This window comes from Ascaphus truei, chromosome 10, assembly GCF_040206685.1.
Source record: "Ascaphus truei isolate aAscTru1 chromosome 10, aAscTru1.hap1, whole genome shotgun sequence".
Classification (NCBI taxonomy): Eukaryota; Metazoa; Chordata; class Amphibia; order Anura; family Ascaphidae; genus Ascaphus; species Ascaphus truei.
Genome location: NC_134492.1, coordinates 37,173,420 through 37,199,994, shown reverse-complemented (window position 1 = coordinate 37,199,994; position 26,575 = coordinate 37,173,420). Strand labels below are relative to the sequence as shown.

The following is a 26,575-nucleotide window of genomic DNA, read 5'->3' as shown; positions in this document are numbered from 1 at the left end:
ACTGTCTTACAGTGATGCATGTATATCTTTATACAGTATAGCACCCGCAGTGTACTTGGCGTTTTACAGAAGAGACAATACAGGGAATTATAAGACAATAAATCCAGCAAACAAAAACAGACAATATGAAAGGAAATCCCTGCCCCCGAGCATACAATCTAAGGGGTTTGTTGGTAGACTTAGAGACAGCCGGTAAAGGGAGTACATTCAGAAGAAGACAGTGATTGCAGACAATGGTTAGTGGGAGCGAATGTGGGACAGTAGTAATCAGTCTAGAATATTGAAATGCTTCATTTAAAAGGTTAGCTTTAGGGTTAGTCGTAAAGTGGAGAGAGGGTGCTTTGCGTATACTGAGTGCCAGGGAGTTCCACAGGTAAGGAAGGGGCAGTGAGGGGAAAAGGTTTAAGGAGAGAGCAGTAGAGGTGAAATGGGTGAAAAGGAGGCAGTTATGGGGAGAGGAGCATGGATATACTGAGAGATCAAAGATTGTATGTAGGGAGGAACAGATGAGTGGAGAGCCTTGAAATTAAGAAGGAGAACTTTGTAGGTGGTCCGAAGTTGATGGGAAGCCAGGATAGGGATTTAAGGAGGAGATTATGAGAAGGGACAGTAATTGCTGGAAGTAAAATTATTCCAGCAGCAGAATTTTGGATAGATCGCAAAGGACAAAGGTGTGAGGCAGGGAGGTCTATTAGCAGTATGTTACAATAATCCAAATGGGAGAGGTTAAGGGCATGCAGTAGATTGACAGAGGAAAGGGCGGATCATAGAAATGTTCAGAGGAAGAAGCGACAAATTTAGCCATGACATGAATGAAAGGGGGGGGGGGGGTCAAATGTCACAATCATGCACACTTTGCATATTACCCTCCGGTTCCCTATATACTATTGTGCTATTTAATTTAATGATGCATGTTACTAGCCTATAGGTTCATTTTCTGTCTGTGAATGCAAAGACTATTTGACGTTACACGTATAAATAAATGATTGTGACCTTCTCTGTGCGGAATAAAGGTAATAGTGACGTTCTCCCCAGTTACTGCTTGCAGTCATTGTTCAGAATTGCCTAATAAAGTGTTAGTACTTTAAAATGTTTCCCTGGGTTTTATAACCTAGTTTAGAGATACATTAATGCCCTTAAAGTCTGCCTCCTGGGGGTATCTATATAACGGCTCATCTCCAGGAACAGTGGGTAATTCGACTTGCACTTCAGTTCACTTGATGGACTTATCTTTAGGTAACCGACCGATTTTATGTTCTAAACCTGTCCTGCCATGCAATTGCCCAAAACACATTCAGTAGCTCAAGAAACCGTAACATTAGCAGTGAGTTTGCAGGACACCCCAACCATAGTTGTCAAAGATATGCTTTATAAATAGAAGGAAAGTCTGCTGGTATTTGTCTACCAGGATTCCATGGTTATTTTAGGGTGGTGTGCGGGCAGGTTTAGTTTGCACTACCTAGAGTTCTGCTCATGACAACCTGAGTCTGCTTTCTCACTCTCAATACTACTAAGTATGTGACATTCATTTCTTGTTTAGTTTCTTATTCTGATGTAGGAAGACAGCACAGCATCATGTTTCAGGTATAGATCTGTACAATTTTGCTGTTTTTGCAAATTTCCCTATTTGAACAATGTTGTTAATAAATGGTCCATTAGTAGTAGTAGCTTAATGCAATAGAGGCTGTTAATTTTAATATGACTTAGCGAGGTTGTCGCCATAGCAACCAACAGCCTCTCTCTCTCTCCCCCCCCCCCTCCCTTTCTCTCCCTCTTCACCCCCCCTCCCCTTCTCTCCCTCCCCCAACCTCCCCTTCTCTCCCTCTGCTCTTCTCCTTTCTCACTCTTTCTTTCTCGGCCTCTTGCTCCCGCTTTTCTCGGCCTCTCCCCCCTTTCTTGCCCTCTTCCCTCCCCCCCACCTTCCCTTTCTCATCCTCTTCTTTCCCCCCTTTCTCGTCCTCTTCTTTTCCCATTTCTTGTCCTGTTCTTTCCTCCCTTTCTCATCCTCTCCCCTCCACCCTCCTTTCTCTCACTCTTCCAACCTTTTCTCTCTCTAACCTACCTGTAGATTTGGGGTGCGGGGTCTGTCCGGGTTCATCCCTGTGACAGAGGGGGGCCCAAGCTGCCGATAGTGGAAGTTGGACCTAACTTCCTGGTTCAGACCCCCCTCCACTGCCGGGCCCGGAAAAATCCCCACACTCCCCTCTCTGTCGGCGTGCCAGTAAGTCGCACTGCTCACAAACACAGCAATCCACTGGGTCATATGCACTTAAGTGGGCTGTGTCACGGTTTAGAACCTTTTTATTGAATATGGCCCTTAATGATTCTCTGCTCTGAAGACCTTCAATTACATCTTTCTAAAGTCTCTTGTCTTAGATCACAGAGAGTTGTCACTGGGCTCTGAACTGGGTTTAATTCATCTAATTTCCACCATTTTGTGATAATGGTATGTTTTGGAAATTATTTAGTAATAACCCTTTTCATCATAAGTTGTAAGGCTGTGTCCATGCAGCCGAAGACCGCGTGGAGGCGTGCGCACTTGTGATGTCACCCGCGTTTAGCGTGAGCAGTTTTTGGCCATGCTAGACACGCCGTGGGGGACGTGTCTAGGGGCGTCACAGAGCTGGTTCGCCCTCATTGGGCAAACCGGTCACGTGACCTGCGCACCGCGCGCTCCCTCCTGCTGTCGCTTGTGGTCTATGGGCGCTATCATTGCCTTAAGGCAGGGGTGCGCAAACTTCTTGAGCTGCACCCCCTGCCCGGCAGCCGCAGCGTTCGCGCCCCCCTTTCCAAGGACTCAGCGTCAAATGACACACAGGTCATTTGATGCGCGTTGCCATGGCGACGCATTGCTGAAGACCCGGAATAGAGCAGGTAAGGGAGTTACCGAGGCCTCACGCCTCCCCCTGGCCTTTAATTTAAATCCCGTGGGGAAGAGCGCGGGGCCTCTGTAACCACCGTGCCCCCCTAGAAATTCTCACACCCCCCAGTTTGCGCACCCGTGCTTTAAGGCATTGTGATCGCTCCGCACAGTCTTCGGCAGCATGGACGCCGCCTAAGCATGTAAACTACTTTGTTGTAGATTAGTTTCAACGTATGTATGTATGTATATATACATGCACACACACATTCTGTATTGAACACTATGTAGTGCAGGGATGGAAAAATCCAGGCGGCTAAAATGCTGCCTCATGCACAGTGCTGACTGACCTGTGAGTGACTTCCGCATCCCAGCAGCAGGGCACCCTATCCTGCTTTACAAGCGCAAGCGCAAAGCAGGATAAGGAGTGCTGTTACCGGCGGCAGCGGTGATTGACAGGTCAGTCAGCACTATGCTTAGTATGAAGTAGCTCTCATCATCTGAAAGCGGGGGTCAGACAGAGAGGTCAGCGGGGGAGCAAAATAGAGCGCTCCAGGACTTTGTTCAAGGATTGAGGTGCGCATTAAGAGAAGAAAACGAAACTGAAAAGATAATACTTCTTGCCATAAAGCCTGTTGCCGCAGACGGATGAGGCGCCACGCAGCGAATGCTAGGCTCGCCACCAGCAGGAATGCGGCTGCAATGCATATATAATAATCAGCAGGCACACTAATCACATGGGGAGAATGCTTGCTTATTGCAGCCAAGAAATCCTAATTGGTCGTGCAGCCAACGTTTCGGTCCAGCATTTGAGGCCATAAATGACCCCCTATAAATACTCCATACAGTAATCCCCAGTGTCCGCTTGACACCCATGGCACACTTCCGTTTCCCAGCCCTCCGTGACGGCACATAAGTCCCAGGCATCCCTCCTTGGCATAGCCACAGCTATACGTCATGGTGTGTTGGAGTCTGACCTTATTATTGGACATAATGTACATTATATAGTTAGATACAAATTCTATCTTTTTTAGACTCGGTGTTCAAAATATGATGTGAGCAGCCTCTGCTGCCAGACTGTGCTTTAGAAACCAAACAAATCATTTAAATAGATTTGGCATTTTAATATAAATCATGAAAGCCCCTGGGCATTCCTTTTAAAGACAATTTTTTTTAAACCTCCGATAATGTAACTTGATGTTTGTTCTTTTGAACGGCACTTTTGAAATGATCCATCAGCCATAGAAAATGTAGAGCATGTAGGTATAACTATGTGTACAATACAGGAAAAGGTAAACGTGGTGAGAATCAAATCCCCATCACAAAGCTCTTACAATGCAAGTTATATTATTGAATTCTAAAGTTGAACATGATGGTGCAGAGAGAGGTGTGTAGAGTGTGGTCAGTACAGTTAAGGAGAGAGACCTGTGAGGTTTTGAAAGTTCGGTACATACACTACAATTTCACCTATGAAACTCTGTCATGGTGGTCCATTAAAAGGTCTTACATCTTACATGTAGACAATATTCCATTCTACAGACCTACAGTAAATGCCAACCTTTCAACTAGGGAGTTGAGCGTCATTATTAAGATTCTCCTAACATGCAACTCCTCAGCAAGCTCCATTGTAAAGCATGGTTCAATGATCTGACTAATATGTTAATAACAAAGTGCTTGGCGAGGAAATATTAACAAATATGTGGTCGTTGGTGTAAATTAGATGTGAATAAATTTATGTTATTTCTGGTTATGATATGTACAGGTGTTTCTAATAAAAATACGATATGTGTTCCTTAGTGGTGTTCTGTTCCACTTGTTTGCAAGCATAAGGTCACCTTAATATTTCAGCGACAAATAGAGCTTAATGATTCAGAAATGTGAAAGTTTTCATGTCTTGTGGCGGCTCAGGATATTTCTTCTAGTGTAAGAGGTTTCTGTTACTATACCAATGTATTTCAAGGCCAGACAGCTGGCATTCCACTAGTAAAAGTATCCATATACTGTCCTTCTGACAGGGTGCTCTCTTGGGTTATGTATGATGGAGGCTGCATGACTGAGGTTGAAAGCAGCCTCTATGAAAACAGGAGGCATGGATACTCATTCCCTAGCTCGGCCTTTGATATCAATATCCAATGGGGAAATGCTTTTCTTGCAGAGTCCTACTGATGTTAATATCATTGGATCTAATCCATACTACAACATTTACTTTTGAAGTGAAACTTCCTTGTTGGCACCTACAGGGTTTTCATGGGTAAAAATCCTTGTGTTGTAACGAAAATCCGCAACGCGAGTGACGTGACGATACTAATAGGTGCGCACTGTCGTGCGTTGTGCTCGCCCGTTTTGCTCTTGCATGTGCATAAAAACACAGCCGGATCTCTTTGCACATGCGCAGTGGCGGGCTGACTCTGGCGCACATGCGCAGTGGCGGCCGGAGTCTGGCGCAAATGCGCAGTGGCGACCGGGCTCGGTGCTTGGCAGACAGAGGCACCCAGAGGGCACACACACACAGGCAGGTGCTCGCACACACAGGCACCAGAGACACACGCACGCAGAGACAGTTGGTATAACTATATAAGTGCAAATAGCTAAAACAGAGGTGTGTGCCGAGCACGTGTGTTCCAAGTCACACTTCTTTGCGTTTTTCCGCTGACATTGTGTTTTGAATTTCAATTAAAAATATCACCATCACAAATACAATATCTGTGACAAAACAGTGACCAAAGACAAAGAAGTTTCAGTTAACGTGCGCGCGCTCGGCACACCCCTTTTTGTCTTTGGCAACCTACTGTCTGATGAGGTGTACAGAAAAACAGAGTTGGAGTAAAGTCATTTCCTTGTACAGCTGTGCTAAGATATGGAGTCTATTTTAGCAGTTCTAACAAAGGTTTAGTATTGCCATGTCAGTTCGAATAAAAGGAAGAACTGAGATATTTGCAGGTTGTTAAAATAGCCTTCAACTTGTTTGATCCTTAAATAATGCAATGAACACACATGTAGACTCTTAAGGCCCCTCCCTATTCATTGTGCGGTGAGATTTTAGTCTCATTCACTTGAATTAAGTTTTCTGAATCGTCACAACATATTAATGAAGTGGTTACCAACCATGTTAAAATCTGTACAACAAAGGCATTTAATTTACCCCAAGTATTTTGGGCATGCCAAGTTATCTAGACCTATACTTGTCATTCCTAGCTCAGTGCATTTATATTAAATTATATTTAAATGATCTATATTCAACTAAATATATTGTATATGATATGCACTGTTATTTTGAATGGAAATTGTAATTCAATGGCTGAAGGAGTAGTTGATGGCATACTGGTAAACCCGGTTCAAATCCAAGGGTCTCTTTGTGACCTTAGTCACCTTATCTGCCTTTGCCTCCGGCATCAACATTTGTTTGTAACCTGTTTGAGTCGGCGGATAAATCAGAAAGAAATTATTATTATTTCTGTTTTTAGTCAATTTGAGCCGCATGCAATCTGATATCTATTACATCTGGTAGAGGGAGATAAAGCTACTTCAAGTTGCAGGGAACTGACATTGACCAGGCATCAGCAAGGTGCAAAGCCGGGTATCTGTAACAGCCGCCGCAACCCCTGCCGGAACCCGCCATTCTACCTTCTCTGACCCTGGACCTTGGCTACGTAAATCTACCATCCTCCACTCTCCAACCCAGAACTACGGCAAGTACCCTGATTACCCCGACCTCTCCAACCCTACTACGCTGTACGACTTGGACTAAGCATTCCGGACTGGACTGCGTGGTTGTGGGTCGGTGTCTTTCCATCCCCACCTCAGCCCCGCGGTCTTCAGTCCTGTTTGTGGTGAGCGCAGCGTGACAGTATCCCACCCCAGTCCAGCAGTAACGGACACTCAAGTTGATGACCATTAACATTAGATAGAGGTATGTTACCCCGCATCGCGGCTTATTGATGCTGCCCCATTGTCGTATGCTAGGCTATCCCACTTCAAAGACTGGAACACCATCGTTGTGGCCACGCCTACTTCCTTTTGCAGCTTATACATGTTTGATTACAATGGGTCACCCTCTGATTTCCTGGCAGATCTGATCGCAGAAGGTTAGGATTTACAAATGGTTTCTTTTTTCTTAGCGTAGATGAGGGGGTGAGAGGTTGGGAAGATGATGTAAAAATGAGATGCCAGGCTTCAATGAAGCTGGAGTCCACTCATGATCTACTATCCTTTCTCCTACTACTGTGTGTCTTGTGCAGCTCCTGAGACGTAATGTTGACATGTCTGTGTTAATAAAGGTTTTGTGAAGAGAGCATGCAGAAACGTATTTTTTTAACAGGGAGATTAAATGTAGTCCTGTCGCAAGAATACATTCTCAGAATGATAGGCATCTCATGCTGAAGTTTCTATGAGCGGGACACTGAACTCTGCTGTGCTGATTATTGGAGCAGATTTCCAACTTAGGCCTTGATTATACCAAGTGCTGCAGGGCGGCAGCGCTATTCTGTGACGTCGCCCTGTGCCGCCGAGCAACATCTTGATTATACCAGGGAGGGAGAGCAGAGGAGGCGTGGCTGTGAGCGGTCCATCCTGATTGGCTGAACCGCTCACGTGATACAGCCGTTGCAAGGAAAAACTATTTTCTATGTCTGTTCCCCAGCCGTACGCATTGCAGGACGGCGCGCTGCGACCGTCGCTTGCGGTATAATCACTTGCATTGAATGCAAGCTACCTTGTTTTGGCGCTGCGTGGCGCTGCTACACGCGACGCTGCGCGCCTTTTTGTGTATAATCACGGCCTAAGAGAGGTAGTTGTGGTTTTTCATAGTGACACATACACAGAAGTGGCTAGTACCCAGATTGGAACCTCGGTTAGCCCCTTGGCAGGGTTTGTGAACATCACAACCAAAAGTTTAGGGTGGCTTTTCCTGCCCTTGTTTCTTCCTAGTAAGCGTTTTATTGCCCTCATCACTTATTAGAACAAGGAGGAAGTGAAAATGTCCTCATCCTTCAGATGGAGGAAACACGGCCAATTATCAGCCCCCACACAACCCCCCCCCCCCCCCCCCAATAATTAATTACCTTTTTTTTAACCCAAACATATTGTCATTAATACAGTTTGGTCCTATGTGGGAATACTGTCCAGCTGATAAATGAAGCAGCACTGGTCTGTGTTGTAAAGATCTATAATTATTATCCCTTGTCACTCCTTCATAACTGCCCCACGTGTTCTGAAATACTGTATTCCTTTTACAGTCCGCAGGCATGGAAGATTCATTATGACAATGAGCCTGGGACTAATACTTTGTCAAAGTACAGTTCTGTCTTGTGTGCATTTTCCAGTTGGGCTTTAAATGCGGTGTCTGGAGTGGCACCCTTAGGCCTCGGCCAGGGTGGTGCAGAGCGGGCGGGCGCGCTCACGCTGGCCGCGATGAAACACATTGATGCAATGTGTGTGGCCAGCGTGACTCCTGTTTGGCGAGACAACCAAATTTGATTTGGCTGCTCGCTGATGCGTCATGTGAGCGTTTCGCCCAATGAGGGCGAACCAGCTCTGTGACGTAAAGGCCGCCCCCCCTGACGCACCCTCAAGCGCGCAACTAGCTGGCCATGAAACGCCCAGCGCCTGACGTCGCTTGAGCGCCAGCGAGCGCTCTCCCACCCTGGCCGCAGCCTCATTCTTTGGTAACAGCTTGTATTTGTATATGTCTTTGTGTGCTTTATCGCACCACTCTTAGGCCTCGGGCATGAAGCGCTGACCCGTGCTGAGGCGGCTTTAGTAGGGGCTCGCGCACGCTTACGCAAGCGTGCGGAAGCGTAGGTCTTAGAAAAATGTTAGATTTTCGCGCTCATGGGAGCGCGAGGCCGGTCACGTGAGCGGTGCGCCCAAGGCGAACCAGCTCCGTGACGTCACAGCCCCCCCACCCGACACGCCCCCGGACAGCACGCGGTCTAAGGCCAGGGAAAGCACCCGCTTTCCCTCAGCCTCAGCGCGCCTCCACACGGCTTCAGTTTCTATGGACTAAACCTAAGGCTGCGGCCAGGCAGGGAGAGGGCGCGCTGGCGCTCATGCGCCGCGCCCTGCTCGGCCGGGCGATTCGTGGCCGACTAGGTGCGCATTCGTCTGGGGGCGCGGCCACAACGTTACGGACCTGGTTCGCCCTCATTGGGCGAACCGCTCATGTGACGCGCTTGAGACCGGCAAAATCAAATTTGCTTGCACTGCAAGCATCTAAGCGCCCGAGCAGGCGCTCGCTCATGCTAAAAAAAACAAAAAAACAGAAAACACAGCGCACAACGCTCATAGTGCATTAAATGATATCTTTAGTAACCAAAATAAGGAGGTAAGTATTGTGCGTACATAAGGATAAAATTAAACAAGCATTTCAGGGTTATTGTTACCCAAACACCAACGGACGCCCGTGATGGTCTCGTGGCTCTCTCCTTCTCACTCCAACAACCTCGGTGTAGGGCCTGGAAAATCTCCACTCCAATCGCTGGTATTTCAGCCTCTCGCCTTAAGGTGAGGCTAGTGCAGTCTCAGCAGTCCAGAAAGACCTCCGCTTGTATGCGTTATGCCCGTCACTGCATCGGTCTCGTTTGCAACGGAGCACACGCTGTTTAGGCGTCCTGGTCGAACACTTCCGGGTCTGTGACGTCACAAAACCGCGAGACTTCGTCGCAAGTCTTACAGGACACGGATCGGTTCTCTGGGAGTGAATCTGCGTGCTGTCGCCAGAGGGTAGAATCCAGTACAGAGTAGGTTGATGCAACGCACAGCAAAGAGGGGGTGACAGCAGGTCTGGCAAAAATCTTCTTTATTAAAGAGGCATTAAAATGTGGAAGGCTGCAACCTTCTACGCGTTTCGTGCAATGAAAGTTGCACTTTATCTTTATCTTGATAAAGTGCAACTTTCATTGCACGAAACGCGTAGAAGGTTGCAGCCTTCCACATTTTAATGCCTCTTTAATAAAGAAGATTTTTGCCAGACCTGCTGTCACCCCCTCTTTGCTGTGCGTTGCATCAACCTACTCTGTACTGGATTCTACCCTCTGGTGACAGCACGCAGATTCACTCCCAGAGAACCGATCCGGTGTCCTGTAAGACTTGCGACGAAGTCTCGCGGTTTTGTGACGTCACAGACCCGGAAGTGTTCGACCAGGACGCCTAAACAGCGTGTGCTCCGTTGCAAACGAGACCGATGCAGTGACGGGCATAACGCATACAAGCGGAGGTCTTTCTGGACTGCTGAGACTGCACTAGCCTCACCTTAAGGCGAGAGGCTGAAATACCAGCGATTGGAGTGGAGATTTTCCAGGCCCTACACCGAGGTTGTTGGAGTGAGAAGGAGAGAGCCACGAGACCATCACGGGCGTCCGTTGGTGTTTGGGTAACAATAACCCTGAAATGCTTGTTTAATTTTATCCTTATGTACGCACAATACTTACCTCCTTATTTTGGTTACTAAAGATATCATTTAATGCACTATGAGCGTTGTGCGCTGTGTTTTCTGTTTTTTTGTGTGCTTATAGGGGGGACTAGAGCCATCCCTGGTGTCACAAGAGCCATCCCTGGTGTCACAGCTGCAGACGCTCCATTTACTTCAATTTATACACAAGGTCACCCATTTCATTGTATCACATTCATCACGTCACTTATATATTGTTGTTGCGCACTTTTTCTTTGTCACCTTTGTCGCTCGCTCATGCTGGCCACACACATTGCCTCAATGTGTTGCTGAGCGGCCAGGGTGAGCGCACGCGCCTGCTCAGCACCTCCCTGGCCGAGGCCTAACAAGCTTGTTCTCACTGACTTCTTGCTAGTTTGAGTCACACTTGGATTTTGTCCATGATGGAGAAAAAAACGATGTTGCTTCTTCCTTTATCCAAGATGAAGCCTCTGGTTGATAAGATTCAAAGGGAAAGTACCTATGAAATTCAGAGTGATGACTCATGAACGCAATGATCAGGTGAACGCAAGTTATTTTGGATATTTATTTGTAGCTATGGAGATAAACCATTCGTGGAATGAAGCTTGTATTTCGGCGATGTCAGTTTACTCCTATACACAATGAGCCTCTTATATGCAGAGCTGAAACCGGAATATGAGCTGTCAAAAAAAAAAAAACCCCACCTGCTTTCCCTTTTGATTATGTCACCTCAATAATACGTCTGCTTTGTTCCTTTTGTACATCGTTGACATACAGTAGTTTAGCAAACAGTAACATAAAGGAATACAGAATGTGTATAAAAGCAGGTGAAGTGGGGTTTATAGGTTCCTTATTTAGTGTTTAACACTGCTTGGAAGGAAAGTGCCTGGATGGGTGGGTATTTTAAGGCTGTGCTGCACCCCTGCATAATGCAAGAGACGACAGGCAGTCCTCGGTTATCCAACACAATGCGTTACTCAAAATGGCGTTGGATAGCGAAACGTCTTAAAGCGAAACACGTTTTCCCATAGGAACACTGTTTAAATGAAAGGTTCCGTTCCTGAAGGCATTTTTAACAGTAAAATACACCAAATATTTTACGCAGGCAATAAGATATGCAGCACACACATAAATTATATAGTGTATATACTGTATTTTATATATAATATAATATACAATATAATACTATATTATATAGTATTATATAATATAAAATATATAACATACACAAACAACGTTGCAAAGCGTCGTAAGAGCGTTGGATAAGCCGTTTTGGCTTTGTAAAAATGAACATGGGTATGCATTGCCTAGCGTTGGATAAGCCATGCGTTGTAAAGCGAAGCGTTGTAAAACGAGGACTGCCTGTATTGTGCATACACATTTGCCCACACGTACCGCGTAAATTGCTGCATCTCCATAGCCATATTAAAACTAAAGGGAGCACTCAACAGGAGTGACTGGGAGGTCAGAGGGCCAGGCCCAGGCCACTTCTCCCGTACCATATTTGCAGGCTATTTTCTGATGGCGCGGCCCTTTTTTTCTCCTTTAATCCAATGCTGCTAATTTGACATTTCACATGATCTTTTTGCATCATCTTGAATCCTTTTTACATATAACTCGATTCTGCCATTTTCCAACTGGCTTTAACATAAGAGTTTAACTTACTGTAATTATTTTGTACGTCCCACCGAAGACTCACTGTAAACCTTTAGATCCATGTAATACTGGATCTCTGAAACATTGTTTTATTTTAACCTCTTCACTGCCAGGTGGACCAGCAATCCATAGCCAAGCACTATTCTCAGACATGTTAGGGCTTGACACATTGGACTGTTTGTGATCTGCTTTGTGTTTGTTTGATTTGTGATGGTCAGTGTCTGCATAGGACCTTGTGATGGTCAGTGTCTTCATAGGACCTTGTGATGGTCAGTGTCTTCATAGGACCTTGTGATGGTCAGTGTCTGCATAGGACCTTGTGATGGTCAGTGTCTGCATAGGACCTTGTGATGGTCAGTGTCTGCATAGGACCTTGTGATGGTCAGTGTCTGCATAGGACCTTGTGATGGTCAGTGTCTGCATAGGACCTTGTGATGGTCAGTGTCTTCATAGGACCTTGTGATGGTCAGTGTCTGCATAGGACCTTGTGATGGTCAGTGTCTGCATAGGACCTTTTGATGGTCAGTGTCTGCATAGGACCTTGTGATGGTCAGTGTCTGCATAGGACCTTGTGATGGTCAGTGTCTGCATAGGACCTTGTGATGGTCAGTGTCTGCATAGGACCTTGTGATGGTCAGTGTCTTCATAGGACCTTGTGATGGTCAGTGTCTGCATAGGACCTTGTGATGGTCAGTGTCTGCATAGGACCTTGTGATGGTCAGTGTCTGCATAGGACCTTGTGATGGTCAGTGTCTGCATAGGACGTTGTAGCAGTTTCCTTCCCGATGTGTACACGAACATAGAAATTGATGCAACATAACATTTAATCTGCCCATTGTCCCTTGATACAAAGTCAGACTGTACCAGATTGTACGATCTTTCCCTAGTGTCTCTCCCAAACACTTTCCTTCATTCGTTGAACGTACGTACTTCTGTTGAAATGTTCCCCTTGGAATATCTGCTTGGCTCCTTTGTGTGGTCTGTGCTTGAGCTGGTAGCCTCTGCTGCTCTTCTGTCCTGCCTCATTCAGAGCAGGAAACCTACATTTGATCGGCCTTTGAATGAGATTCTGAGGACATTCAAACCAAAGGAATCTAATCTGGCAATTATATGAATACGGTTCCATGTGAAAGGATAGCTGGTATTTCTTTAGTTGTGTTTTTTTTTTAATTCAAAGTTGATTGAAACCCGCCTTCAAATTGCATGTGTGTTTAGGGTACAGTTGAATTTAGTGCAGATATAAGTGAAATGTAGTTCTGCATTTTCAGAAGCACTTTGTATGTTTGTATATATATCTATATTTATGTCGTGCCAAAAGTGTACTCGGTGCTTCACAAAGAATACAGTACGGGGAATTATAATACAATAAGCGCAGCAAAATCAGACAATAGGAAAGAAAATCCCTGCTAGGAAGAGCTTACAATCTAAGTATAACCATTAAACATTGTATACTTTCCAAATACCCAAGTTTCTTGAAACCTGCAGAGTAACATAATTCCCTTCCCTTGTGATGTGCTGTTTTTGCCGGGCATGTGTGTTCCAATGCTGCTTCGGGATTTCCCACTGTTATAATCTGTATGTTTGCGCAGAGCTATGGCAATGAGGAGCTCTCAAGTTCATATGTTGAAAATGCACCTCAACCTGCAAGAAACCTACTCTCCTTCAGGACCAGCTTGGCTGGAAGAACTCAAACCTAATTTAAAATGTTTGGCCTGATCAGAGGATCTGAGAAAAGGTTACACACCATCAATGGGAGACTCCTTCAGTCCATCATAATGGTGGTTGCTTAATTGGTGATAATGGGGTTAGAGTGCATTAGAAGCAGCTGCCCTGATGTTCTGTAAGCCTGTGTTCTATTCACTGAATGTAGAGAGGAAGCTTTTATGCCGTTTGAAGTTTTGTATCATATTCTGTATAGCTTTATATTGCAGTCACTGTGAGAAATATGGACATATCGCCATAATGTATTTACTAGAAAATCAGGCCATACGCACCTTTATTTGGAAGTAATGGACAAAGTTTACAATTGGGAACGCCATTCAAAATCCTAATAACTTCTACACATGTTAAAAATACCAACTGTCCTATCGGCCTGGAGAAGTGTGGATATGTTGTACTATAGGTTGCTCCACGTTTTAATGAACCAATAAGAGAGTTGATCATGGTGGAAACAGCATGTAGCCTCACAACATGTATGGGGTCTCTTCTTAATGTGTATTATCTTATCATTTACATTGCCAATATTTTGGTCCTATGAGAAATAAAGCCTTTTGCCCCATATCGTTTTAGGCACCAAGGATGCGGTAAAGTGGGAACAGTGCAATAAGCGTCAGCCTTGCAAACATCCCTAAGGCTTGGTCCCCACTGGCTACTGCAGCGCTCGCTATGGCGGGCGCTGCCGGGACAAGAGGCGCCTCTCAATTGGGTCAGGACCGCTGCGCGGCAAGTTTTTCTTCCAGACTTGAAAATTGAGATGGACACGGGTGACGGAGCGCTAGGCCAAGTCCCTCGGCGGTTCAGCCAATGAGGGCAAACCTGCCGGGTGATGTCATGGCCGCGCCCCTGTCATGCCCCCCTGCCTTTCCCCCTGCAGCTCACTGCAGACCGGGAACTCAGCTGCATGCACCGCCAGCCTCGCAGGCACACGTGCAGCGCAGGCTCCAGGGCCGTAGCCTTACCATGGGCTTGCTCCCTGGGCGACTGGAACACTGACCATGTTTATTATGTATCCTAATTAACACATTTGGTTGATATTGTTTATGTTGCAGAATATAAATTTTCAGTGTTAATTATTCAATTTCACATTGGGGCCAGAGGAGTTTCCAGCAGCAAGGTACAGCATTGCTTGTCTACACGGTTTAAACCGTCTGTTACCATAATAATATGTAACTGTTGATTAGGGGAAAAGGAAAACCATGCAGATTGGCACAAGCAGTGTAAATTTGGCCTAATTTACTTAATTTTTGTAGCTATCAAAGTGCTTACAATTTACGAAAGAAAACAAACATAGTGTGCAAACAATGAGAATGCTGAAATATTCAGTGATATTAGTCCGTGTGCATTATGCAGTAATATTCAGTGATATTAGTCCGTGTGCATTATGCAGTAATATTCAGTGATATTAGTCCGTGTGTGCGCATTATGCAGTAATATTCAGTGATATTAGTCCGTGTGCGCGCATTATGCTGTAATATTCAATGAGATTAGTCGGTGTGTGTGCATTATGCAGTAATATTCAGTGATATTAGTCCGTGTGTGTGCATTATGCTGTAATATTCAATGAGATTAGTCGGTGTGTGTGCATTATGCAGTAATATTCAATGAGATTAGTCGGTGTGTGTGCATTATGCAGTAATATTCAATGAGATTAGTCCGTGTGTGTGCATTATGCAGTAATATTCAATGAGATTAGTCCGTGTGTGTGCATTATGCAGTATTTTGGCCTCACGGCTCTTCTCGGAGGTGAGTTTAAGTTGAATAGTTGCACAGTTCTGAGGCGACGGTCTTTCTTTCCACAGATTGCTGTGTGGGTGTTGGATCAGGGAAGGCTTTGTAATTCTTTGGATAGCTCCTAAGTAGATAATTGCAATTTATACTTGGCAAATAATGGTGTTCCATTTAGGCAGAGATGCACTGTGAGACGTAGGAGGATCTCCAGTTGCTTAGTTTCCCTTTTAAACTCATCCAATGAATGTTCCACTTTCACAAAAAAATATATATATATATATGTAAATTTAACAGAGGCTGGTTACAGCTTCACTATTTTCCGTATGACTTTTTGAATTTCCAGCTCTGAACTCTCTGGATTGAGTCCAGTTTCTCACGCTGCTGTATTATCATTAGAATAACTCTTGATTGCGCAGAAGCTGGGAATCTAATGCAACCCATTGAAACACATGTTCTTATAGCAGGCCTTGCATGGGCTTAAACATCGATTGACCTGGAAGCAGTAACAACTGGAAGGGGCTAGTAGAGTGTGAAATTCCTGGGAGCCTACTACTGTACATTTACTTACATTGGGTAGTACATCTGGGTGACTTGTAGTATGCGCGGATGAATGTCATGTCTCGAGAAGGGTTTGGGTAATAAGGCTAACAACATAGGACATGTTATGGCCCTGTGTATCTTGGCACGACTCACAACAGTGTAGTCCCTCACCAGGTCTTGTAATGTATAAAAATATCAATTGATTACAAAAAAAGGGTCAACGTTTCGGTCCACTCTGCAGGGCAATCTGGCAGCAGCAGTTTATTTATGTGCCAGATAAAACGTAGTGTAAATGGTTACTATAAGAGTCAGGTCTGAGTTAATCTGTGAGGCCTTCTTTCTGCCTCATTTAGCCACACTAATAGCTACAAGATTACCAAGAGAAATAGACTCACTGCATATTGATGGTGTTAAGTGGACATAGTGAAAACCATTTGGGGCCATCAGTGTCTCTTGGGATTTGAGGTTTTAGACAAGGGGTGGCCAACTCCAATCCTCATGAGCTGCCAACAGGTCTTCGACTGAGCCACTGATTGAGCCACCTGTGCTGAAGCAGGGATATCCTGAAACCTGACCTGTTGGTGGCCCTTGGCGTTGGCTCCCCTGCTTTAGCCCGTGATAGTAGCTAGTATTGCTGTATCCTGCAGTATGCTAGAGATGTTTGGCTCAAGCACAGTGGTTAGATTGTAAGATTTTTGGCCTCTTATTTCCAGCTTTTATGTCAGCTGTGCTTCATCCTTTGTGTGTGACATTGTCTGTATGTTACTGTAAAACACTAGGCATTGCTGACTTACTATAAAAACACAGGGCTCTGTCCTGGGACCTCTTCTCTTTTCTCTGTACACACTCTCTCTAGGTGACCTAATATCTTTTGGGTTTAATTATCACCTCTATGCTGACGACACACAAATATACTTTTCAACACCTGTCCTTACACCTGCTGTACAAACCAAAGTTTCTGAATGTCTCTCTGCTATATCATCCTCGATGGCCCTCCGACGCCTTAAACTCAACATGGCAAAAACAGAGCTCCTTATACTTCCTCCCAAACCTGGCCGTACTACCTCCTTCCACATTACTGTTGGAACTACGATCATTCACCCAGTAGCCCAAGCACGCTGCCTAGGGGTCACACTCGACTCCTCTCTCACATTCGCCCCTCACATTCAAAACATTTCTAAAACCTGTTGCTTTTTCCTCCGCAATATAACAAAGATACGCCCTTTCCTCTGTTGCTCGACTGCTAAAACTCTGACTCAGACCCTCATTCTCTCCCGTCTTGATTACTGTAACCTCCTGCTGTCCGGCCTTCCTGCCTCTCACCTGTCTCCCCTACAATCTTTCCTAAACGCTGCTGCCAGAATCACTCTACTCTTTCCTAGATCTGTCTCAGCATCTCCCCTCATGAAATCCCTCTCCTGGCTTCTGATCAAATCCCGCATCTCACACTCCATTCTTCTCCTCACTTTTAAAGCTTTACACTCTTCTGCCCCTCCTTACATCTCAGCCCTAATTTCTCGTTATGCACCATCCAGACTCTTGCGTTCTTCTCAAGGATGTCTTCTTTCTACCCCCTTTTTATCTAATGCCCTCTCCCACCTTAAACCTTTTTCACTGACTGCCCCGCACCTCTGGAATGCCCTTCCCCTCAGTACCCGACTAGCACCCTCTCTATCCACCTTTAAGACCCACATTAAGACACACTTGCTTAAAGAAGCATATGAATAGCACTGTGGATATTCCGAACACATGATACATAAAGCTTGGTCCCTTGCTGACGCACTTACCAGAACTCCCTCCTACTGTCTCTGTACGTTCTCCCTACTTACCAATTAGATTGTAAGCTCTTCAGAGCAGGGACTCCTCTTCCTTAATGTTACTTTTATGTCTGAAGCACTTATTCCCGTGACCTGTTATTTATATTATCTGTTAATTATTTGATTACCACGTGTATTACTACTGTGAAGCGCTATGTACATTAATGGCGCTATATAAATAAAGACATACAATACAATACTAACGTTTCGTTGCCAGAGGACCCAGAAACCAAACAGATGTATTAACATCATTCCTTAACAAGCAGGTGCCCAAAGGGGTTGGTTACCATTCATTTGATTGTCATATAAGCAATCTTACTTAACTCCGTTAGGCGAAGAACACCAGATGATGGCCTTCAGAAAGACAAAACATGTCCTAATTTGGAGCATACTACAGTAGCTCCATTGAGAAAATGAAACAGCCATCCCCTACTGTTTGTTAAATGAAGCAAACCAACTCCGTAAAGTGCAGCTCTAATAATGCTGTGTATTATTATTGTGTTAAAAATAGTCTACATGGACTAGGTAGATATTCAATCGTATTTTATATTCTGCGTGTTTTTCTAGACTATGCCCCTTAAGCAACATTCAATTCATTGTTTCTGTTCAGCGGGTCAGATGTCACTAATGGAACCAGTCACGTGACAGTTTTACAAGTCATCCATACCCGTCTAATGAACGTTAACATGCAGTGGGCTAACATAGCAGACGTTGCTCATTGGAAGTAGTTCAAATTAAATTACTTTCCCTTAATAGCTGTGAGTGCATGTTTTGATGTCGGATACAAGATACAAAGCCTTCTGGGAGAAAGATGGTGTGAGCGAGGCAGAGTTTATAGCTGCTATTCTGGGAAAACTAGGTTTCAATATTTTGGGGTTTTGTCTCTACTATATGTCTATAAAGTAGTTGACTAAGTATTTCATGTATCATAGCCTCTGTTATCATTGTTTAACCCATTTACTACCAGAGTGGTAAGCAGTGTATTTTAAAGCAATTTCCTCATACATTCTATGCTTAGAAACCCATTGGTTTCCAAAAGATTTCCTGTGGCAATAAATAATGTATTTTCTGGTGTTCTTTACTTTTTGTTATTAGCAGTAATTCTTTCTTGCTTGGTAACTTGGGAGGTTATTCTTTAAACGGCTGTAGTGCCGATCAGGGCACAATCTCATGTAAACTCCCATTGACTCTGTGTGATTTCTCGCCCCCTCCCCCGCCCCCCTGAAACGGCACTATCACAATTTGGTGAATAAACCCCCCCTCTGTATCCAAGCCATGACATCCCTTTAACACAAGCTCTGAATATTTATAACCCTGTCTAATAGAGTTTAGGAATCCATGGGAAAGAGGAAGAAAAAAGGCTTCCCCCCCCCATCAGGTGAAGTGACAAGCCGGGCCTGAGCAAAAGAGGCGTTTCTATCCGCCAATCTGTTCCTTATCCAAAATTACCATCTGAACAGGGGCAGCTTGAGCTTTGATCTCTTAGGGAGCTGACCCTTTTTTGGTCAATGCCTCATTGTATGGAGCAGAATGGATTTTGTATGGTATAAGAAAATGAATTCCCCCTTCCCCCCCACCGTGTTGGAATTTTTCTTTTGTTTCCCATTGGACTGTATATTATATATATATATATATATACATACACACACACACACACACACACACACACACACACACACACACACACACACACACACACACACACACACACACACACACACACACTATTGCATTATAAATATATATGATTACATTATTGTGCTGTTGTAGTATTTTAGTACAGCACTTGGTCTATTGGCAGATTAGCACTATTAGATGCTAATATAGGTTACTAGTTATTTCTAATTTAATAGTCTAGTGGTCTATTTCTAAGCGGTAACATTCCAGTCTGGTCTCTATGTGCATGGGTTACCAGTAGGCACTGTTTAATAAAAGATATATTAGAAGAAAAAGTGAAAAAATAGTAAAAACCAGTCCCAATACACAGTCATCTGGAGTCTTTGCAGCCTGGACACAGTAATCGCCAATCCCTCAAACATATCTATAAACACACAAATAAGAGAACAGGTGCACTCCTAGTGTAATAAAGTGTAACAATTTTATGGGACTGGACACAATACAAAGTGCGCACTCACAGAGCTTGAGCATGAGCAGTTATGAGAAATTCTCAAACTCCAACTCTGCAAACGGATCCTCGTGGGTTCAGCTGTAGTCGGAGGCCTCACGCTCCCCGATATGGACCCTGCACGCCGTGTCGCCCCCGATTTTTGAAGCCACGAGGATCCGTTTGCAGAGTTGGAGTTTGAGAATTTCTCATAACTGCTCATGTTGTAGCCCACCTCCCCAGCAGTGCAAGATCTTTGCCACACTTTTATGTTTGCGATAATTTTTTGCCAATGTTCCCTGCAGTTTGGGCTACAAACTAACAAAAGTCAATGTTACCTTGGTAATATCAGGGTACATTGTAGCTGCTGAGTTATACTGACTGAAAGATTAATTGAAACTGAAAGGCGGCCATTTCGTTAGGCACACAAACAGACTTTTGACAGCGGTAGAACAGGAGCACCAAACGATTGCCAGCTTAGGTAAGAATGTAGAATAATACATTGTCACATGCTTTGCATATAGAAGAAAACATTGGGTGGAAATCTGTATTGCTGCTTAGTTCTCAGATGAGTCAAGAAAATGGGAAGAGTAGGCGCTTGGCACATAGTGTGGAGAAGAGGGATCCAAAGGCAGGGAGAGGAGAGGGTTTTGTAGGCACAGCAGAGAGGAGAAAGCCATGGCAAGAAATGTAAAGGGGAAAAGAGGAGTTGAGAGCTTCGGACATAAGCATGTGGGAAGTTCCAAAGTTAATGGGAAGCCAATATAGGGAAGCACAAAAAACAAAACTGTGCGCTACTACCTAACTACCTATAAAGTTTAAATGTATAAATATATACAGTGCAGTGACTATACCATCAATTTAGTGATAAAAAATGTATAAAAAATTAAACCACAACTCCCACGGTGAGATAATTATACATTAAATAATAAGTGCCACATAACCGTGTTGGGGATAATGGCGTCTGCAGCTGTAAACGCAGGGGTGGCTCAGCACCCCACACACACAATTTTGTTTCCATTCAATATAGGGAAGCGTCTTGTGTAGGGGATTCACAGAGCTCAGATTACGGGTATAGGAGCTTGATCCTTGTTAACGGCCACTGAATCCCCTACTTGGAGAGATGTGAGTCTGTACTCCTTCACTGAGGTAGTGGATGTATTGAACAGTTTCCCAGCTGAGTTCCTGAAAGCAAATGCAGTAAATGAAGTGGGGAAAGAAATAATGATCAGGGAACTTCTTAATAGTAAACAAAAAAGCCAAAGATCAAATGGGATGCGAGTTTCTCCGATGGGTAGAGAGAATGGATCTTCGCTGTAGCTTATGTCTGACTGTATATCCTCTTTCTAGAGTAACTGAGTCACACAGGAGCACATGATGCTTCCTTCTCAACCACTCATGCCGTCTAATGGCATTGTGTCCTCTCTTTGAGGAGCTTCCTCTGGGCAGAGTTGAAGATTCACAGAAGGGACTGACTCACTTCCTGCTCCGTTATAGTTAGGAGTTATACACGGCACAATAAGCTCATTGACAACCACAAAAAACCCCACACGTTCAGATTTTCCAAAATCCCCTGATAATGAAACTGCCGCCGGGCGTCTGGACTTGGCTGGGAGTGGTTCTGACCAATTGTCTAATGCGGTGGGAGTGTGATGTGTGACTGTTGAGCTAACCCCTTCACTCAGAGAGGGGCCAGCAACACGACACATCAGGTTGCTGGCTCCTCTGGCAGGTAACAGTTAACCTATTGCCTGCCGGAGGCTACAGGTTAATAAAAGTAAAAAGATTATCTAAGCACAACTGTTCTTTCCGTAGTTCCAGCTCAGATATAATAATGCTGTGGTTGTAGTGGTACTGTGCTTGAATGCAGGCACAGGGCGATAAAGTGACAAACCCAACGTCTAAAGGAGCGGACACCAGGAATTGAACCAGGTTCAAACTCGGTGTTGTTTAGTCGGTGTGTTTACTCACTGAGCCACTTCTCTGTACAGTTGAGTCCAGCCCCCAAGAGCTTGCCATCTAATTTTGGTACACGTTATATGGTCAAAGTCAAATGCGTTGCTGGCAACTGTGGCAGTGAGAGGATTTAGCTTAGATTGTAAGCTCCCCAGGGCAGGGATTTCCTATCCTATGGTCTGATCTTGCTTGTTGCTCTTATTGTATTATAATTCCCTGCAATGTATTGTCTCTCTTGTAAAGTGCCGAGTACAGCTGTGAGCGCTATATAAATAAATATATATATATGTGTGTGTGTGTATATATACACACACACACACACACACACACACACACACACACACACACACACACACACACACACACACACACACACACACACACACACACACACACACACACACATGATACAAATAGACTGAGAAATCAAAAGTATTATCACTCAATCTGTAAATATGATGCATATTGTAACGGCAGTGCCAACGTTTCCATCTCCAAATGGGGCGGTCCCCTGTTATCAAGGTTGCCACCTCTCCGGGTTTCGGGCACTACGGGGTTGTCGTCGTCAATCTCCAGGTGGCGGCATGGTGTGGCGGCTTCTCCGGCATCCGGCTGCAATTTCCCCCTCCAACTGCAGTGAAGATGGCTGCGCGGCGTCAAATGACGCCACGTTGCCATGGTAACCGGACGGTACGTGACATCATGACGCTGTGCGCGTTGCCATGGCAATGCGGCATCATTTGACGCCACGCAGCCATCTTCACTGCAGTTGGAGGGGGAAATTGCAGCAGGTTGCCTGGAGACGCCGCCACGCCACACCGCCGCGCCACACGGGATTTCCCCCCCCCCCCCCCCCCCCGGGTTGGCTTTCAGTAGAAGGTGGCAGCCCTGCCTGTGATATATATGATTTCTCAGTGTGATCTTAGTCCCATTTGCTTTCTTTGTATATTACACCCACCACCCCAGGAGAATTATGTTCTGCTTGTACCTATCATTGCTATTGTTACTGAGCAGCTCCTCTCCCCTGGAGATCTTTGGTGCCGGTTTCCTGGGCTGTGGGCTGGTCCCTGCACGGCAATCACTGGGGTTTCTGTCCCAGTGTGTGAGAGCAGATTATCAGGGAAAGACTGCCCTCTTGTGTTTTAGAGGAAAAGGACACGAGAAAAGGTATTTTAGAGTACACTGTAGGACTGGGGGGCGCAAGATTTTTCGGGGGGGGGGGGGGAGGGGGTGGTGGCACGGCGGTTGCAGAGGCCCCGCGCTCTTCCCCAAGGCATTTAAATGAATTGCGGTGGGGGATCGCGTGAGGCGCTGCAACTTCCCTTACTTTGTCTTCGGCGACGCGGCATAAGGGAGTGGGCAGGGCGCGAGCAGGGAGGGAAGTTGGCAGGGGGGGGAGGGTGGAGGGGGGGGCGAACCCCTGCAGTAGGTTGCTGTGGGATGAAAGAATACCGGTCTGTACAGAGATCCAAGTGCATCCCTTTTCCATGTTGGCAGAATTGACTTTACTTGGCAGAGCAGAGGAAGTCGGTCCCTGGTTAGAAGCAGCTACTGCTGGAAAATCTGTCCATCAATTTGTTTGAGCAGTAGGTCTGTCCTTCAACAATGCTGTCATGCTGTGTTATTTCATTGGTAGAACTGTACACCATAGAAGTCACAAAGGGTGGCACTGTAAAAGCAGTGATACTGTTTGCATGCTGGAGGCTACATTATTTATTTAAAACAAAAGCATCTTGATATTTTATGTGCTGAGCGCTTTACAAGAGAGATAATACAGTACAGGGAATTATAATTCAATAAGCGCAACAAGCAAGATCAGACAATAGGAAAGGAAATCCCTGCCCCAGAGGGCTTACAATCTAGGCGGAGATGTTGGTTTGTAAATAACAGTGGTGGGTACTCTGCACCCTCATATACCATTGCAGTTTGGCTACAAATGATTTTGTCAACAGCAAACCCTTCAGCAGAGATCTGCGTTTACTTTGCCACTGTTTGTGCAAATTTAAAATGTTGGCAGCGGCAAAATCTTTGCATTTTGAAGAAACACAGAAAGCTGCCAAATCTAGTTTAGCATTGTGTGTTTTTTAATTTTTTAATACAGTTGAAGTTTTGCAGCTTTTTCAAATCTCGTTGACTGGTTTGCAAAATCCGCCAAATTGTTTTTAAAATTTTTTTTTTAAGTTTCTTAAAATTGAAAGAATATTCTTTCTTCACTTTATTTATTTTTGGGGTTTTTATTTACTTTTCATTTTTAATTAAATCAGGAAATAGGATTGTACCTTTAACATGGTCAGTGCAACACGTACCTCTGCTTGTGAAATACTTCACCATGAAATCTATTTATTGTGGAACTTAAGGCTAAAAATGAAGAGAAAATAAAATAGGTAGCTGCCCCCTGTCTGGTACCTTTAATTTGGCCAACGCAAAGTATTCAGGCTTTAAAACCTTGTAGGCTTCTTTGTATATACATGTACGACCCAGAAATGTGTACACTGAACTATTGTTTCATTATTTCTCCATATTTATAGGTTAGGGACTTCCGTCGTTATTTTCTTCTTGCTATCCGTGCACTGACTTTATTCCCCTCTCTGCTCTGTGTGCTAGATGTGAAAGGACCCCCCACTCACCGGCTGTCGTGTGGCCAGTCCCCCTACACCGAGAGCACCACATGGGAGAGGAAGTACTGCATCCTGACGGAAAGCCAGCTGGTTCTGCTGAACCGCGAGGACGAGGTGAGGACAATGCACAGAGCTTTGCAGAGTGACATACAGCACTGGCAAACAGAGGCTGCCCACTGGGGGCATGGGGGGTGCAAATGCCAGTGATTGGGGCCATGGGTTAAATCTAGGTTGTTGCTGCGTTTTGAAAATAAAGTATATATATCAGATACAGGCATACCCCGCATTAACGTACGCAATGGGACCGGAGCATGTATGTAAAGCGAAAAAGTACTTAAAGTGAAGCACTACCTTTTCCCCACTTATCGATGCATGTACTGTACTGCAATCGTCACATACGTGCATAACTGATGTAAATAACACATGTGTAACAGGCTCTGTAGTCTCACCGCTTGCGCACAGCTTTGGTGCAGGTAGGGAGCCGGTATTGCTGTTCAGGACGTGCTGACAGGCGCATGCGCGATCTGCCGTTTGCCTATTGGGCGATATGTCCTTACTCGCGAGTGTACTTAAAGTGAGTGTCTTTAAACCGGGGTATGCCTGTACGTATCCACCTTTTTTTTCCCTGGAGTTTGAACGTCGTCTTTCGTTGGGAAACATGAGCATAGAGGGTTTTCATTAGTCCTGCTTCCTCCATGCCAGGGAGAGCGTAATCGGATGTATTTAGACCCCGTTAATGTCTGGGGAGCAGCTAATTAAGAGAAGCGTTTGACGTGCACAACAAACAAAAGGCAGAAGGTGAAAGAATTAACACTCCAGAGTCTCACTTTGCATTAGTTATCAACGTTTTCCAACTTGCTTTAAATGAAAAGATCTTCGCGTATTTATACTTTGTCATGTTATTTTAATTAATATTATTATTAGTCTTAATATTGAATAATATTAGGGTTAGTGTTGGCCCTAACCCTATTAGTTTTTATTTTTGTTCTGAGTGGGACTGCACCTTTAAACATGGGAATGCAACTTGAGAAGTCCAGTCAGTGGTACAGACATACTGTACACTGAAATGTGTCACAGGCAAGAACACAGGTTCGTGCTGCAGCGGTTAGGGGGACAGCGAGATGTGAATCCAGCTTCAGAGAGCCATCCAATCTAACCCAGGGGTGGGCAACTCCGGTCCCCAAGGGCCACCGACAGGTCAGGTTTTCAGGATATCCTTGCTTCAGCACAGTCGAAGCCACTGTTTGTGCCACCTGTGCTGAAGCAGGGATATCCTTCACACCTGACCTGTTGGTGGCCTTTGAGGACTGGAGTTGCCCACCTCTGATCTTAACCAATGCTTCTTCACCTATTTCGCCATATGGAGAGATGTGAATGAATACACTGAAATATACACATATCTCCCGCCCCCATTGTAGGGTGTTAGAAGTAATCCGAAAAATAACCTCTTGACTCCACGTAGGAGGGAGTGGAAGCACGTTACACGTGCCACTTACTGCAGGCGAGCGTGGCATGATCGGGGTGTAGGGCATATTCTCATACACCTGTCACTTCTGTCACCTGCGTAAATTGGCTTTTCACGTCCCTGGGCTGTTTTAACGCAGACAGCAGGAGACTGAATGCCACAGGTGTGAAAACATTAGTGCAAACGAAATACACACCGACCCCATGCTGATCAGCAACACGCCTGTTAAAGGGAGTTTGTAGTTCTGCCACACAACATGAGTTTTGTTGCATTGGAATGGGGAACTATTCTGTTTTAATGGCATTTTAATGGCATTTTAAATTTGAACTAAAACCAGTTATTGTTTATTGGCTTAACCCATTGAATGCCAGAATGGCCAGCAACCTATTGCTAGCTTTACTGGCACTGAAGTCTTTAACACAAGGTTATATTACCGTAAGCTATCTCTCTCTATCTATCTCCCCCTCATCGCTCTCTATCTCCCCCTCATCTCTCTCTATCTCCCCCTCATCTCTCTCTCTCTCTATCTCCCCCTCATCTCCCCCTCATCTCTCTCTCTCTCTCTCTCTCTCTCTCTCTCTCTCTCTCTCTCTCTCTCTCTCTCTCTCTCTCTCTCTTCCCCCCAGCTCTCTTCCCCCCAGCTCTCTTCCCCCCCAGCTCTCTTCCCCCCCAGCTCTCTTCCCCCCCAGCTCTCTTCCCCCCCA

At 45.0% G+C, this 26,575-nt stretch overlaps 1 protein-coding gene across 14 annotated transcripts in view; it reads left to right on the top strand.

Moving 5' to 3' along the window:
- The window catches only part of RASAL2 (RAS protein activator like 2), a 264,917-nt gene that overhangs the window by 121,185 nt on the left and 117,157 nt on the right, over positions 1 to 26,575 (top strand). For 13 of the 14 annotated variants that reach the window (XM_075616626.1, XM_075616628.1, XM_075616620.1 and 10 more), the window contains exon 2: positions 24,393 to 24,520. The exons of the other annotated variant lie outside the window; for it this stretch is intronic. Coding sequence is in view for 10 of the 13 variants with exons in the window: in XM_075616620.1 (XP_075472735.1) it covers positions 24,393 to 24,520 (128 nt within the window). In the remaining 3 variants the exon portion in view is untranslated. The remainder of the gene's footprint in view (positions 1 to 24,392; positions 24,521 to 26,575) is intronic. 14 annotated transcript variants of the gene reach the window in all.